At 35.3% G+C, this 16,060-nt stretch overlaps 1 protein-coding gene across 1 annotated transcript; it reads left to right on the forward strand.

The window, feature by feature from the left end:
- On the forward strand, positions 1,815–10,832 carry LOC109848079 (ferredoxin--NADP reductase, root isozyme, chloroplastic-like). Its single transcript, XM_020417391.1, has 6 exons — positions 1,815–2,049; positions 2,133–2,189; positions 5,710–6,048; positions 8,751–8,970; positions 9,585–9,825; positions 10,342–10,832. The coding sequence occupies exons 1-6, from the start codon at positions 2,026–2,028 to the stop codon at positions 10,598–10,600; spliced, it is 1,140 nt and encodes a 379-aa protein (XP_020272980.1). The 5' UTR covers positions 1,815–2,025; the 3' UTR covers positions 10,601–10,832.

A 16,060-nucleotide genomic window follows, 5' to 3' on the forward strand; every position in this document is an offset into this window, starting at 1 on the left:
AAACTAACCTTGTTTGCCCTATATCATAATAAATGAATACTAAGAACGAGAATTCTTATCGATACTAGAACTCATAGTGAAGAAAATGGGTTTATGAATGGAACCAAATATGGCCATTGGGTAACAATCAATATACTTTTAATACTTTTAATGTCGAATCAGGGTCAACTATGAAAGAAGTAAAACATTGGGTCGAACTCTTATCTGGTGTCAAGGTAATAGCTATGGATAGTCATCGACTCCGTAGAAAGGGTAGAAGAATATGATATTTTATGGGACATATCATGCAATATAGACGTATGATCATTACGCTTCAACCCGGTTATTCTATTCCACCTCTTATAGGTAATGAAATTTCCAAACTAACCCTCTTTGCCCTCCACGAACGGTACAAGCATGAAGCGGAGAGTTTTGACGGAATGGTCTTTTATTTTAGCACAAGGCTCACGTAATTTTTGTCTCGTTTTAGCTCAACGCGATGCGTGTTTTGGCTCCTTTCGTCTGCTACTCAATTGTTTGATCTGAGTCGGACCAGGCACATGCTAGATCTATATTCGTACTTTGTTTATCATTATTTATTTTTTAACTGAAAAATTCAAAGTTAAATTGAACTTTTAGTTCACTACAAACAAGAAACGGTATATATAAATAATAAATAAAAAGAAATTATTGAATAATTGAGACTCCAGGATCACGTTGGACACGTCTCTCACTCGTGCCTTTGATGGGCGCCTAGTTGTGAATATCTGTGACGTATATTAATAGTATGTCACCTGATGCATAAAGTCAATACTAGTTTTCAATACTAGCCCTTAGATCTTTCATATTTTGAAATTAGTCTCTTAAATTATTAGGATCGTTATTAGGTCTCTCGATTCTTATTCATAGTCTCAAAAGTCAATACCGGTCTTTCAATCATTGAAATTGCTATTAGGTTCTCAAATTCTTATAAGTTATTCTAAATTAACCTCTTTAGTTAAGAGCGCTAGAAGCAAGGCGTAATAATTTGAGGGCCTTGATGGCAATTTCAATAGTTTCATGGACTAATTTCAAAATATTAAAGATATTAGGGACCAATACTGAAGAAGACATGAATGTAATACCTTTTCATTTTGTTGAAAATCCGCTGAGGTTACGATTCGTACAAAAGAGCCGTTCCTATGTTTCCACTCGTAAATAGTACAGATCATCCTATTGTGTGAAATCAATTCTATACTCCCTCCTTATGAGGTCAACTTGTAGCATCCTGCCCGTAAAAATCCCACCCTTAGCTCAATGGTGGTGTTTGGGGGAGCCTTTGTTTTTTGTCAAACTAGTTTTTTTATATCTATCTGTTTAATAAAATATCAAATAAGTTAACTTATAAATCTCATATTAAAAAAAAAAACTGGTGTACCTCCCTTTTTGAAAAACTAACAATCATAAACACCTCGTTGGCTCGTTATAAGCCAACATTAACTTATAAGGGGCTGTTTATTTTGCTTCTTTTGTCCCTGATTTCCTGTCAAAAGCTTGCTGTCAGTTTTGACAGCTTTCTTGCCAAAACACCCCTAAAAAGAACGTTTTGGTAAGAAAGCTGTCAAAACTGACAGTTTTGACAGGGAATCAAGGGCAAAAGAAACCAACCAAACAGCCCCACCTTATGCATTCCACACAAAACCCGATAACGAAGCGGGCGCTCGTTCGGGTTCGGGCGAAGATCCGATCTACCAGATGCCACTCGTCCCGATACATTGAACGTTTTGAGTCGTGATTAGAAAAAGTTATTAAGAGAGCGCAAGAGGGCATTTTTACGAGCTAAATAAATCGTGAGGCCTTTTATAAATCAAAGGAAACAACATCATAGAGAGCAAATCTGAACGAGTCACGGAAAGGGCATCGTCCCTTCCTCTGCTCGAAGGGATCAGTTCACTCCCCTCTCTCGATCTCTATAAGTTGAAAACCCCAGTTTTGAGTCTGAGATCGAGAGAGAGAGAGAGAGAGAGAGAGAGAGAGGGAAACCCTAGTCTTTCTTCGAGATTCGCGATGGCGCACGCGTTCGCGGCTCAGGTGAGTGAAGATTCGTTAACCGATCCTTGTTCTTTGATTGGTTTCGTTCGTTGTAACGGTGGGAATGGGGATTTTTTTTGCAGACTTCGGTCAGTGTTCCGATTGGAGGCGACTCGTCTCTTGGGAGGTCACGAGTGAAGGTATGATACTGTAACTGCGAAATCGCTTCTCTTTTGCTGTAAAACTTCTGTTTTAGCGTATAAAAGTGAAGTTTGTGCTTGTGAGAAGAATAAGTTTTGAACTTTTTTATTGACATTAGATATCATGAAATCTAAAATTACACTGGCTAACTAATGAATGTGCGGTATTGAGGGGAATTTGGAGGAGCGAAGTGAAGCTTAGTATAAAGAAGCTGACAGTTCTTCTTCTGATTTAAGAAATTTTCGCTCTTTTTTTCTGAAATTTGCAAATTTACAGGTTTCCTATGTCGTGAAAACAGGATTTTCAGCAATTTAGGATCGAGTTGGAGGAATTATTTCCGTAGAGTTTTATTGTAGACATTCCCCCCCTCCTGTCCAAATAATGCACTAAGCTGTGATATTCCATATATCATGCTTTGGCTTTCCTATATTTTCATCTAAAATTTTATAAAAGTCATCTCGCCAAGGGCTTATTAGTTGCCACTTTTTGCATTCAGAAAAGTTGTAATTACTGCCACGGGGCTGTCGATATTTACCATGCGGATTTCTCATGGGTTCATCTTTAGTAGTATTACGTAATTTGTCTACCCTATGGATCCACAACCTGGATCGCGTGATCCCATTCATGCTGAATTTGCGATCTGAGTTGGCAAATGCATCATGAACTGGCCACACAAACATATTCTCATTGGAAGGAAACAATAGCAATCAAAGATATGTATTTTATTTGAATATCAGAGGACAGAAAAAACAGGGCTCAAATTTATTGAATATAGATTGGAATTTTTTGGAATAAGTCTAAACATTTATTATTAGTGAATATATGAAGTGAAAGTGAAGAACCTACCTATAGCTCCTTTGACCTTTATTTGTTAATTTTTTTTGCTAATCTTCTCATTGTCTCAATTTTTGCTAGCTTCTTTAGAAATGGCTTCGTGTATTAACATGTTTAAAAATCAATGTTTTTAATTCCTACATCCAATCTTACTGATAATCTTCTTCTACACAATCCAAGTAAATTCCAACAATAAAAAGAGTTATCTAATTTTTTAATTTCTTGCGTGCGCGCATGTGTGTGAATGAGGGAGGGAGGGAGGGAGGGAGAATTTGTACATGTATATGCAAATATGTGCAATTGTGCATAATATCAAAACAACCCACTAAAAACAATGAACTTTATAAGTTATAACCCCATCCCCCTACTGTATGCTGCTAAAGTAGCAAAATGTGTACGCATAGACATACCATAACATAAGAGAGAGAGAGTATTTGTACATGTATACGCGAAGATATGCAGTTGTGCACAATATCAAAACAACCCAGGTGTACTGCAACTGAAAACAATGAACCTTATAATTCCATCCCCCTACTGCATGCTGCTAACGTAGGATAATGTATAGGCATAGACATACCATAACATAAATTGCACTATGAATTAGGTAAAAATGATACTAATGCATCTGTTCGTAAATAATGCGAAATATTTGTTTGGTTCATTGATTATGGACTTACAAATATGTATACAAATGCAAGTCAATCACTTGATTCATTGCAAACCAACTTATGAAAATGAGCAAAGAGAATAAGAAAAAATAACAATATGCTGAGCCCTTCTGTAGTTATATTTATATCTAAATGATTCCTAATAAATAGGTGTTTTAATCCTAAGCAAGTCGACTCAAAGCCCTTAGTTAGCCTGCACAACAGTTTCTTTTCTAATTTTAGTGAAATAATTTTAGTGGGTTAACTCGGGCCTTTAGATTACTAACTCTTCCATTGATGTTTGATAAGCTTCTACGTTGAGTTTGAGTGATAAAAAGTGTGAACTTTAATAGTGAATTTTATCCAGTGTGGAACTGGAAGCAATATCTTAAAGTGGAGTGAGGAAAAGCCATTCAAGAAAATTTCTACTAGTATGTAATATAAGGACTGCAAATGCTGTTGGAGTTATTAGTTGTTCATGGTGTAATAGGACTGTGGGAGAGTTGTTGAACAAGTATACGTGAAAAGAACACTGCCAATATGTTGACAAATATGACGGAATGTATATTGCTTAAGTTGGTGAAAATGTTTTAGTGTTTTCTTGTTTTCTTGAAAAAGCTAATGTTAGTGTCAAATAATCGTGTGGAAATAAAAAATTAGGTATATAAGGATAATAGGAAATCATTATGGATAGATTGTTGACAAATGTGCTGATTACACAAACTTGTTATCTTAGTCACAAATTTGCTTGGTGTACATTGATATCGAAGTCTACTGATAAATATGATCATTGAAGCAAATCAACCTTGAGACCAATATGTGGAAAGTGGATAGATTAGCGGCAAAAAAGTGGCAAAAAACGCAAAGTTAAAAAAATGGTCTAGTTTAAATATGTGTAAATATTTTAAAAAAATAAGAAAAAATAAAGAAAAATCTAAAAATTCTACAACTACATATTTGATGATTTATTGAGATCCTAAGCATGAAATTTACGTGTAAAAATCGCGTAATATTAACAAAGCACTATGACGTAAATGTTTATACAAAAGACTGTTATTTGCCTCATTCTTTCAACTTTCAAATTCTTCTGAGAGAAACATTCTCAACAGTAGAAAATATTGATTAGTAGCAACATAAATAAGTATTAACTATTTGAAACTTGACATAAAAATGAAGAGGACTGGTGGAGCTTTGAAGTTCAAAGAGGAACTCAGTGAGCTTCAAATTGGTGGAGGTAGCAGAGAAGCTTGAGAGGCAGTCGAGAGGGAGGGGTAGGTGCGGCAGCGGAATGAGAGGAGTTAAGCTAAATTTTGAGGTTGATGAAAGTGGAGTAGTTGGAGAGGGAGAGGTAGGGGTTGAGGTGAAGGAGGGGTTTGAGGTGTTGTATTTGGCTGTAGCCGAGATTGAGGAAGAGTAGGGTCACCTGTGGGTGGACTGCGGAAAGAGGAAGTGGAAGAGGCGGGAATCGCGATGCTAGTTGTTTTTCTTTTCCTTTGTATTTTGGTTGGAATCGGAGAGAGGGAGGGGGGCGAGGGGGGGGGGGGGGGATGCAAGGAATTATTTTTAAGGATCGGGTTCAGATACAAAAAATGCACGCCATTTAAAAGTTAATGGCGCTTAATAGGGCTATTAGGCTCTATTAAGCACTAAATCACGCTATTTGCCTCTATTATGAGCAAATTCCACTAAATTCAGCAGCTATTTGCTATAGCCTAGTGGATAGTGGCCGTTACTGCCATCCAAACCGGCTATAGGCAGTGAAATCTGCCGCTTTTTTTAATGGTGCATGAGACAGAAGATAGTAATAGTAATAGTATTGACTCGTTATGATGTATACCTGTATTAATTTTTCTATTTTCATAGATGTGGTCCTTTATATGATGCAGATTTTTTGGGTTTGTAGTGGATACTATGAGGGGATTTTTCACTGTGTTACCCTTGTGGACCTGCATTAGAGCTAGAAACTCTTTTTTCCTAATTTTCGTTAAAAGTGCAGAGATAATTCTTAGAGCATTGCTAACCTGTTGCTGTCCTCTAGGTCCAGAATAATCTAAGCTTGAAGAATAATTTATGGGCAGCAGTCACATATTCAGATTTGAAAAGTAGGAATGTGCAATCAAAATACCAGAGCAAGGTATTATGCATGTCTGTACAACAAGCCAGCAGAAGCAAAGTTGCAGTCAAGCCAATAGAATTGGAAGATGCTAAAGAACCACCTATCAACTTGTACAAGCCTAAGGATCCCTACACAGCAACTATTGTTTCAGTTGAGAGGCTTGTTGGACCAAAAGCTCCTGGAGAGACATGCCATATTGTAATTGATCATGGAGGCAATGTCCCCTATTGGGAAGGGCAGAGCTATGGTGTAATTCCTCCTGTAAGTATTTTTTTTTAAAACTAGTATGGTGTACATGCGTTCTTTGTGTATAACTCCAAGGGAAATATTGTTAGGTTATTTTCTCATGTGAGAAGGGCCAGTGTAGGTCATCGTGAATTATTATTTAAGGTTTCTCTCTCACCTAGACTATCAGACATGAAGAAAAGAGGAAAGTTTGCAGTGAAAACACTTTGCATAGCCTTGGTTATGCAATTGAAATAACCAAGTATCATCATGATATTTAGCCAGCTTTATTTCTATTATGGATATTACTCGATATAAAGTTTGTTGGAAACGCCATTCAGAACTTAGACCGCATGAAAGCAGCTTTCCCACCCCCTTTCTTTATTCAAAAAAACTATCCTACTTCCTTACAAAATCTCTATGTATTCTCTATTCTGGCACATCAATATAGGGATCAAAGAGATTATGGCATAAATTCAACGGAAATTTCCATTTTTATTTCCAAATAGAAGTGTTTTTATAGTCAGCACCTCATTCGGTCTATTCATACTTATTTATTTATCTTTTTTCTTGTTGTGGGAATCCACCAACAAACAAAGGACAAACCTTGCTTATTGTATCTTTATTGATTGAATAAGCCCGACATTTTTTTCTCTATCTTTTCTTTATTTTATTTTTTGCATCTAAATTTCTTATTTATGTTGTGCCAATCCAACACATCATTATTTGATTTACTTAATTAATTAATTTAATTTGTTTTCATATCTTTTTTGTTGATTTTTTCGTTCCTTTCGAAAACGATAAGAATTGGCGAATCGGAAACAATTATAAGATAAGAAAAAATGAAAATTTGTTTTTTATGGATTCTTTTCTAACGATCTGGGCCGTAATCCTGGGCGTGAGGAATAAAAAATTTGGAACCATTAGTGTTTTTAGCAGCCAATATGAATATGAAATTATTGAAGGGCCAAAATTAAAGGAGTCAGAATTGTAGGTCTTTACATATTAATTGGTTGAAAATAAAAATTTTATTTTTAGCATTTGATGACAACTCCATTGAGTTTTGATAACTTGTAGTGATTTATTTTGTGTTTCTAAAGATTAAACTATTTATCTTACTTTATAAAAAAATAAATATAATAAGATTAATAACATTATACTTAATGTTAAATATCAGTTCTTCTGTTCTTGTACTTATTACAATAATGATGGTGCAATACATGTGTGTTTATGTACTATATGATGTTTGTATATGTGTGTGTTTTATGTATGTATGCATGTCCTTTATGGATAATGTATGTGTTTTGGAGGGCATTTTCAAAAGAAAATGTTATTAACATCCTACACACTTGTATAATAGTATATATTTTTTCTGTATCCTGGCTTTAGTTTATAATCTAATTTACTTTCCTCCTATTTGTCTAATATGTTCCATTGTCAACTGATGCAAGACTTTCTGCGTGTTTCTCGCTGGTAGACTGAATCCCTTCCATTGGTTTCTTTTCTAACACGGATTTCTCATGTTATTACTTTTCTTTACACTTTCTACTTGTACAAGTCCTTTCATTATTCATTCATCACTTGGACCCTTGTGAAATAAAAACATAGATTTCTCATTTAGACTTGATGTAATTTAGACCCCCCAAGAAGAATTAGCACTTGTTTGGCAATTCACTTACTAACTTGGATAAGGTCATTAACTTGGATAAGAGCTTAAAATATGTTTTGACAAAAATAAAAAATTACAGTTAAAAAAAAAAAAAAAAATTTGGTTCAATCCTAACCCGGTTAAGGCCTTAACCGGATTAGTATGAAGTTTCCATAAACACCCTTACAGTTCTACTCGGACGATACTTGATTGTAACTGTAATTAGTTGCGAGCTCGACCAGCTTCAACAATCGTATTACTATGCATGCCTTTCCTTCATGTGATGAAGTCTAAGGCCATAAGTACCGGCTACTTTCACCCTAATATTCTTGCATGAATCCATAAGTTTCTTGCAATATTATTATTACAGCACTTTATTTGTTTCAAGAAGCATGTGTCCGTTTAGGTTCATACGTACATGTCTACTGTATCAACTCTACCATATGCTATATACTTGTGAGAGCCCCAAAAATTCTTTTTCTGGTCAATCTTGATTCGAATCAATCATGTCTAGCAACCATTTCAAATTTGGGCACATATGCATTCTGGTGGTCCATTCTTATAATCTAGAAATTGCTAAATTTTGCTTAAATTTCTTATTCATCGCACAGATCTTTTAACATCTGTTTATTAATTTGACGCATGAATCTTAAAATGATCCTGTATTTTTTTTTCCAACAATAATCTTGTAGTTTTAGTTGTGTGTGTATGTATATGTGACGCTTGTGTATGTGTGCGTCTGTCTGTGCAAGGCCTGCTGTGTCAGTGACCTTTGTCGAAAGAAAATCCATGCGTCAATCTAGATGGAAACCTGGTAATAATGTGGTTGTTGTGGGGTGTTGTTTACAATATCACTTTACATCCCCTTTACTTGTACATGCACGATATATATAAGGTTGTTGGGTATGAGCTAGCAGCTTAGTTTTCTAAATGACCTACCAAGATATGGAGAGTGGTAATGTCCATACATCGGATATTTCTGAATCATTACTTTTCAGATACGCTGGATGTTTCTTTCTGACAACGCAAGCCTCAGGATCCTGTTTAATGTTATGTCTTTCACTCTTTCTCTTTCTTGTTTATTATGCAGGGCGAAAACCCCAAGAAGCCAGGAGCTCCTCACAATGTCCGCCTGTATTCTATTGCTTCAACTAGATATGGAGATGCCTTTGATGGCAAGACAGCTAGTTTATGTGTCCGTCGTGCTGTTTATTATGACCCGGAGACTGGAAAGGAGGATCCCTCAAAGAATGGTGTATGTAGTAATTTTCTTTGCAACTCAAAACCAGGTGACAAGATTAAGATCACAGGTATGCTATAAAGAATTATCTCTAGAACAGTATGATGAATACTTTGAAGTGATAATAATTCTAAAGAGATAATAATCGGAATTCGTAGTCCATCTTTCTTAATGCTTGAGCTTGTCCCCTGGAAGTATTAAAAGAAAAATTCAGTGCAAATTCAGTGCACTTAGCATGTTTTCACTGATCATCATACTAACTGAAACATCACTGGGTAAGTAAACATTGCCTAGAGGATCTTGTATGCTCACTATTGCGGAAGATGCAAAGAAACAGGAAAATGACCTAGGAATCTTGTATGCTCACTATTGCGATATAGGCTTTGGGTTTTCCAACTTGAGGCCAATATGAAGTTGATGAGCTTAAAAACCTTGTGAGCTTTGGGGAGAGGATAATGTTAACAGAATTTGAATTATTTCTTTGTCATTCAAATCCATAAAGTGCTTTATATTAAGCTGTTGGTTCTTGAGAAATGCTCATGTTGGCTGATTATATTTCTATGTGCATGTCATCATTGGCTAAGAATCATGTTTTCACTAAAATTACTGGTTATGAATAAAATTGCAATTATGTAATTTTCTCTAAACATTCTCTTAATAATAAAAATGCATATCTTATTGCAGGTCCAGCCGGCAAAGTTATGCTATTACCTGAAGAAGATCCCAAGGCCACGCATATAATGATTGCTACAGGTACTGGAATTGCTCCCTTCCGTGGCTACCTCAGGCGTATGTTCATGGAATCAGGTCCAACCTACAAGTTCAATGGCCTTGCATGGCTCTTCCTTGGTGTCGCAAATTCTGATAGCCTTCTTTATGACGAAGAGTTTGCTAGCTATCTTCAAAATTTTCCTGACAATTTCAGGTACCCAAAAATTTCCTTTTGTAGACGAAATTACATTAAATTTATGGAAGAGTGTACTGGATATAAAGTGTCACCTCATTTAGCATAATGGAAAAAGAAATTCCTATAGGGACCTCTATAAAATCATATAGAGGTATAAGGGTGAAGACACTTGGCTTAGTAGAAATCTTGATGTACGCATTACTATAAGCTACCAGTGCAGTCAAACTGTTCACTAATGAGGTAGCTATGTGCAGTCCCTGGTAGACAATATGAGTAAACTAGCAGTTGATAATTACGTGTGCATCAAGATTCATGCTAGGCCAAATGTATTCATCCCCTATGTCCATATATGGTTTTATATCGAGGGTCCTCTCTAGGAACTTCCACGAAATATGCTACCAAGAAATAGCAGGTCTTTCCGATATTGCTTGACAAGCAACGTGGGCCTTAACAATGCCTTCTCTCTTGATAGCCCTCTAGTCACTTCATACCCATTTTTTCCGTTACTGAGTGTCAGATGGAAAATTTCTTTAGGTATGATAAAGCCCTGAGCAGAGAACAGAAGAACAGGACCGGAGGCAAGATGTATGTTCAAGACAAGATCGAGGAGTACAGCGATGAAGTTTTCAAGCTTTTAGACGAAGGCGCTCACATTTACTTCTGTGGGTTGAAGGGGATGATGCCTGGGATTCAAAAAACCCTGAAGAAGGTAGCAGAGCAGAGAGGAGAGAATTGGGATGAGAAGCTCTTGCAGCTGAAGAAGAACAAGCAATGGCATGTTGAGGTTTACTAGATATTTTTGGTGTGGTGGGAAATATTCCCCTTTGATTGTGTGGTTACCTGATTTCTTGCAGGTAGAGCGCATTATTCTGCAAAATTGTGTGGCTCAATTCACATTGCTCAACATGAGGATGAACAATTTTTCATATTGAAATCTTATTTTTAAGTTATGGGAGCAAATAATCCGAGCATTGTTCAGATGCACTGTTAGAAATCAAATTAAGAGTTTGTTTCTGGTTGATATATACTTGGTGCTAAAAATTGTCTGGTACTTGTTTCTTTCTGTGATCCATCAAAGCTTATGGACGGTGGGCATTGATGAGAGGGCATCACTTTTTAATCTGTGATTTTTATGAACGAAGGAAACAGCACTCTGAATTTTTTGTTCTTTTTATAATTAGCCCACCGCAAACATCATGTTGTGCTCTCTTTTTTTTTTTGTCCTTGCTCCTTTTGCTTGCTTGATTGCTTCGTCTCGGTCCAAAGCTTACGAATATTGTATGAATAAAATAAGGTCACATGAGAGGAGATGAGACAAAGCGGTGGAGTTTGGTTGGAGTTGGAGTTGAGTTGGAGTTGGAGTTGGAAAGGACCAACTTTTTTGGGCTGCATCGTAGATTACCTCCTCTTTTTTTATTTTATTTTATATTTGGCGTATATTTGAAGCTAAGACTAGTGTAGCGTGCATCTTTCATCTTTTTGGGTAAATTTCATATAGGCTCCATAGTTGTATAAAGTTTTGTACTAATAAAGGTTTTTGCTACCAATTACTTAAGACAATATAAATAAAGGTTTTGTACTAACAAATGTTACTTCTATTTCGTTTTTATGTTTTGTTTGCGACAAGACAATGAGAAAATAGATGATATCACATGAGCCGGGGCCCCACAAGTAGAGGTGAAAGGAGCAACGATCACAAGGGCTTTTCTAGAAACCCATTTTAGATTTTTTTTTTCTTCTTAGAAATAGTTTGTAAAGCACAAGTTGAGACCCACAAACATGTGGGATTTGATTTTCTTTCTATAATAAATCAAATTTTCTCTTTTTTGGAAAATCAACCAAATAACCTCCACAAATATATATACTATATATAAAAGGAGATTATTCTTTCCTCAAAACGCTCATGTTAATTATAGTCCTTGACTGTCATATGTTGACCAGAACAAAGTGAAACAGAGAATTCTTTAGATGGTTCAAGATATTTGATGGGTCATATTAAAATATAAAAAAAAAATGTTCAGTGTATAACCAAAGGAAGAAGATAATAGAGAATATATTTTAAAATTTTCTAAATGTTAACACAGACGCAATTGACGCGGTCTCCGTGATGAACTTATTAGCGTCCAATCAAAGGTTGGTGCAACTAATTTTAATGACCCCACCCATCTGGGTGGAGTTATTATAATCCAACACTTGTCTAATTTTAATTCCCACATCATCTAGCAAAATTATAGTAATGGGATCCTTGATATAAGCTTTTATTTCTCTAAACTATAAATGTAACCTTCACATCAAACAATTTGCTCGCTTCTCTTTAACAATAGTTTCGTTTTCCCCCGGGTCTGTTTGTTTGCACGAAAGTAATTGTGAAGTAGCTGAAGTAAAAAAAGTAGAGGCTACTTCTGCTACTTCCAAGCAAAAAAACGTGTTTGGTTCTCTGAAAAACTTACTTCCAATACTTCCCTAAATGCTTATGTGACGCCTACGTGTCATCCTTACTTTCAAAATATTTTTCTAATCCTCAATACTCAGAAGTAGCTCGGAAGTAGTTGAAATGCATATTAATTATGACATAAATAAATTTTTTATTAATATTTCCTTTATTAGTTACTTCTAACAACTTTTCATTGATAAAATTACTTCTTAATAATATTTCCAAATGTTATCTAAACAAAAAAAAATAAATGAAGAAGAAGAAGTTCTACTTCCATTACTTCTAAAAATATATGAAACAAACAAAAAAATGCTATTTCCACTACTTCCTACTTCATAGCTTTGAAAGTTACTTCTATAACATACTTCTTACTTCTAATATTTTCATTATCCAAACGGGTCCTCAGTCCTCGCAATTAACACCATAATTGACTTAGATATGAAAACAGTCAATATAGTTTAGTTAATATTTTTTTTTATCGCGAGTTTAGTTAATATGTTAAAAATGCTTTTATATGCTAAGGACATATTTATGGGTTTTTTTAAAGTATACTCTCAAAATCATTTTGATTGCCAACTTGTCCTCCTACTTGTTTACTTCCTTCGAATTTACCTTAAACATATTGATCTGAGAATCTAGTACGAATATTATGTTATTTTCTATTAATAATTTATTTATATAATTATATTATCTTTAACGGGTAGGATTACAATACACATGTGGTAATAAACTCACTTACACACACTTGTGAAAATACATGTTGACCATCAATATTAATGATCCATGCCGTTCATTGTAATATATGCATTCTAAAATTCATGAAGGTGAAGAATCACATAAATTTATTATTTCTAGTTTGGAAAAATGCCTTAGAACCCAAAAACATGGGACCCTACATGGGACATGTGAGATGTCGGCTCCCTGTCCCATGATGCACTATTCATGAATAGTGCATCATGGGACAGGGAGCCGACACCTCACCTGTTTCATGTAGGGTCCCATGTTTTTGGGTCCCTATAGCACCACCCTTCTAGTTTAGCACCCAATGAAGTAGGATAGAAAATACACACTGTTCGCGTCAGTAGTGGATTATTTTGAGTCGCTTGAATAATAAAATAGAAAATTCTAGTTCCCTTTAAATTTTTCCAACGGCGTCAACATCGGCAATGAAACTTTCCCGGCGTTCGTTCATGAGGCGAAGAAAACTGCGATCTTGAAGACGGTGATGACGAGTTGCAATGGATTCAACGTCGCCGTTCCGAAGAAAAAGGCGGGAACTCCGACGACTCCCTGTGTAATTTTTTCCTTTTTAAACTTGTACTTGAATCTGAGTGCTATATTTTTTGCTATTTTACATATTGTTGAATTTTTTTTTTGAAATTGATGACTTGAGATTAAAGTAGAGTCTGTAAATTTATATGTTGTTGTTATTTCATTGTAATGAGTTTGCTGTTAAGGTCACGAGTTGGTTGTGAATGAATGTTACGTGTTGGTTTTGAAGGTTACGAGTTGGTTGTGACGTTTACGGGTTGGTTGTGAAGGTTACAAGTTGGTTGTCAATGTTAGGAGTTGGTTGTGAAGGTTACGAGTTGGTTGTCAATGTTACGAGTTGGTTGTGAAGGTTACGAGTTGGTTGTCAATGTTACGAGTTGGTTGTGAAGGTTACGTATTGGTTGTGAATATTACGAGTTGTTTGTGAATGTTACGAGTTGGTTGTGAACCTCGATAAAAAGTTGGTTGTAGGATCTAATTTGATACACAATACCAAGTGTATGATCGTGACCCTTAAGAATAGAGTGCGCTCTGATAAAAATCTACGGAAGCTTTACACTTAAACACTAGAGGGTGAGTTTGCAAAGTAGTTTATAAATTGAAAAGAAAGAATGACAATCTCAAAAAATGAACATCACAAACACAAGCATGCATATTGGTTCCACCTCCCCGGTGTATACATCCAGTCTCCAAACAAATCCCGCTTGAGAGTTTCCACTATGATTTTTAAAACCTTACAAAATCAAAAGCAAACCTGACCAATTTGCAAGATCATATAAATTACAAACCCAATTGACAATACCATGCCAATTGTAAACCGACCTCTAGATCAAGAGATCAACCCCTCTCATAAACCGAGAGAACCTTTCTTTGAAGTAATGTACAATTCCAATCCTATAAGCCTTGATGTGGATGTGAATGTGAACGTGTAAGAGTGGCTTATCAATCTTTTTAACTCTCTGAATATTGCCTAAACAAACTCTAAGAATGATAGGAACAAAGGCAATATCAGAAACTCTCTTTTATGGAAAAACAGATCGAAAAATTGAATGTTTAGAGAGTTAATTTACACAATATGTGAATCTTACAAGTGCAAAACTTGGTGTTTGTTTCTGATGTTTAAACCTATTTATAGCATCTGAAAATGACATAATTTTAAATCTAATTAACGTTCACAAAACGACTATAAACAGTCACTTATTCAAAACCTAAAATCTGAAAAAATTACATCTGTAATCGACTACAAGTCATAGTAGTCGACTACACCGAGTCTAAACAGACTCTGTGAAGTCAGAAAATTGCTTAGTAGTCGACTATAAGGCATAGTAGTCGACTACACTGTAAACTCACAGATTCTAGAATTTTCTTTTCAGTATTTTGGCTGTAACTTTCTCATCCGACATCGGAATGAGGTGATTTAAGATTTGTTGGAAAGCTCTTGAAGAGACCTATTACTTTGATCTTTTGAGTTTTTTTAGATTCGAACTGCTAAGAGGGTATAAATAAAATGTTTTAAGACTCACTCAATATCTATAAACTCTAATGGTTAACATAGGGGATTTCTATTGTTAACCAACATACTAAGCATGTGTTAATGTGTTCTAACACTATGTGTGTGCATGTGTGTGAGTGATCAAGACTTGTACAAATTTCTAAGTAAAGAAAATATAAAATTACATTTTGACAATAAAGTATATCTTCTTCTTTGCTTCATTTTACATTGAACTCATCTATGTCTTGAGTATCTCTTTGAATATAATTGTTGATATAGCTTTGATACTGCAAAATAAATATTAGCATATAATACACACAACATATAATATTTGTTATCATCAAAACAAACTAATCTTAGGGTCAAGATTCCTAACATTGGTTGTGAAGATTACGAGTTGGTTGTGAATGTTAGTTAATAATAATCACAATCAACTCATTACCAATGTTCACAACCAACTCATAACATTCACATACAACTCGTAACATTCACAACAAACTCATAACCTTCATAATCAACGCGTAACCTTCACAAACAACTCGAACCTTCACAACCGCTCCTTACCGAGGTTCACAAACCAACACGTAACATTTACAACCAACTCGTAACCTTGACAACAAACTCGTAAACTTCACAATCAACTTGTAACCTTCAAAACCAACACATAACCTTCATTCACAACCAACTCATAACCTTAACATCAAACTTATTATAGTGAAATAACAATAATATATAAATTTACAGACTCTACTTTAATCTCAAGTCATCGATTTCAAAAAAATTATAACAATATATAAAATAACAAAAAAATATAGCACTCATATTTAAGTATAAGTTAAAAAAGGGAAAAATTACACCGGGAGTCGCCAAAGTTCTCGCCTTTTTCTTCGAAACGACGACGCTGAATCCATCGCAACTCATAATCACCATCTTCAAGATCGCAGTTTTCTTCGCCTCATGAACGAACGCCGGGAAAGTTTCATCGCCGATGTCGACGCCGTTGGAAAATTTGGAGGGAACTATAATCCCCCCCCCCCAAACCCATTTCAAATTAT

This window comes from Asparagus officinalis, chromosome 7 (assembly GCF_001876935.1).
Source record: "Asparagus officinalis chromosome 7, Aspof.V1, whole genome shotgun sequence".
NCBI classification, from domain to species: domain Eukaryota; kingdom Viridiplantae; phylum Streptophyta; class Magnoliopsida; order Asparagales; family Asparagaceae; genus Asparagus; species Asparagus officinalis.

Bases quoted from the DNA above. Each gene is read 5' to 3' on its own strand.
- LOC109848079 (XM_020417391.1), top strand. From the start codon at position 2,026: ATGGCGCACGCGTTCGCGGCTCAG. The intron at 2,050-2,132 runs GTGAGTGAAGAT...TTTTTTTTGCAG, and splicing joins CGCACGCGTTCGCGGCTCAG to ACTTCGGTCAGTGTTCCGAT. The intron at 6,049-8,750 runs GTAAGTATTTTT...TTTATTATGCAG, and splicing joins GCTATGGTGTAATTCCTCCT to GGCGAAAACCCCAAGAAGCC.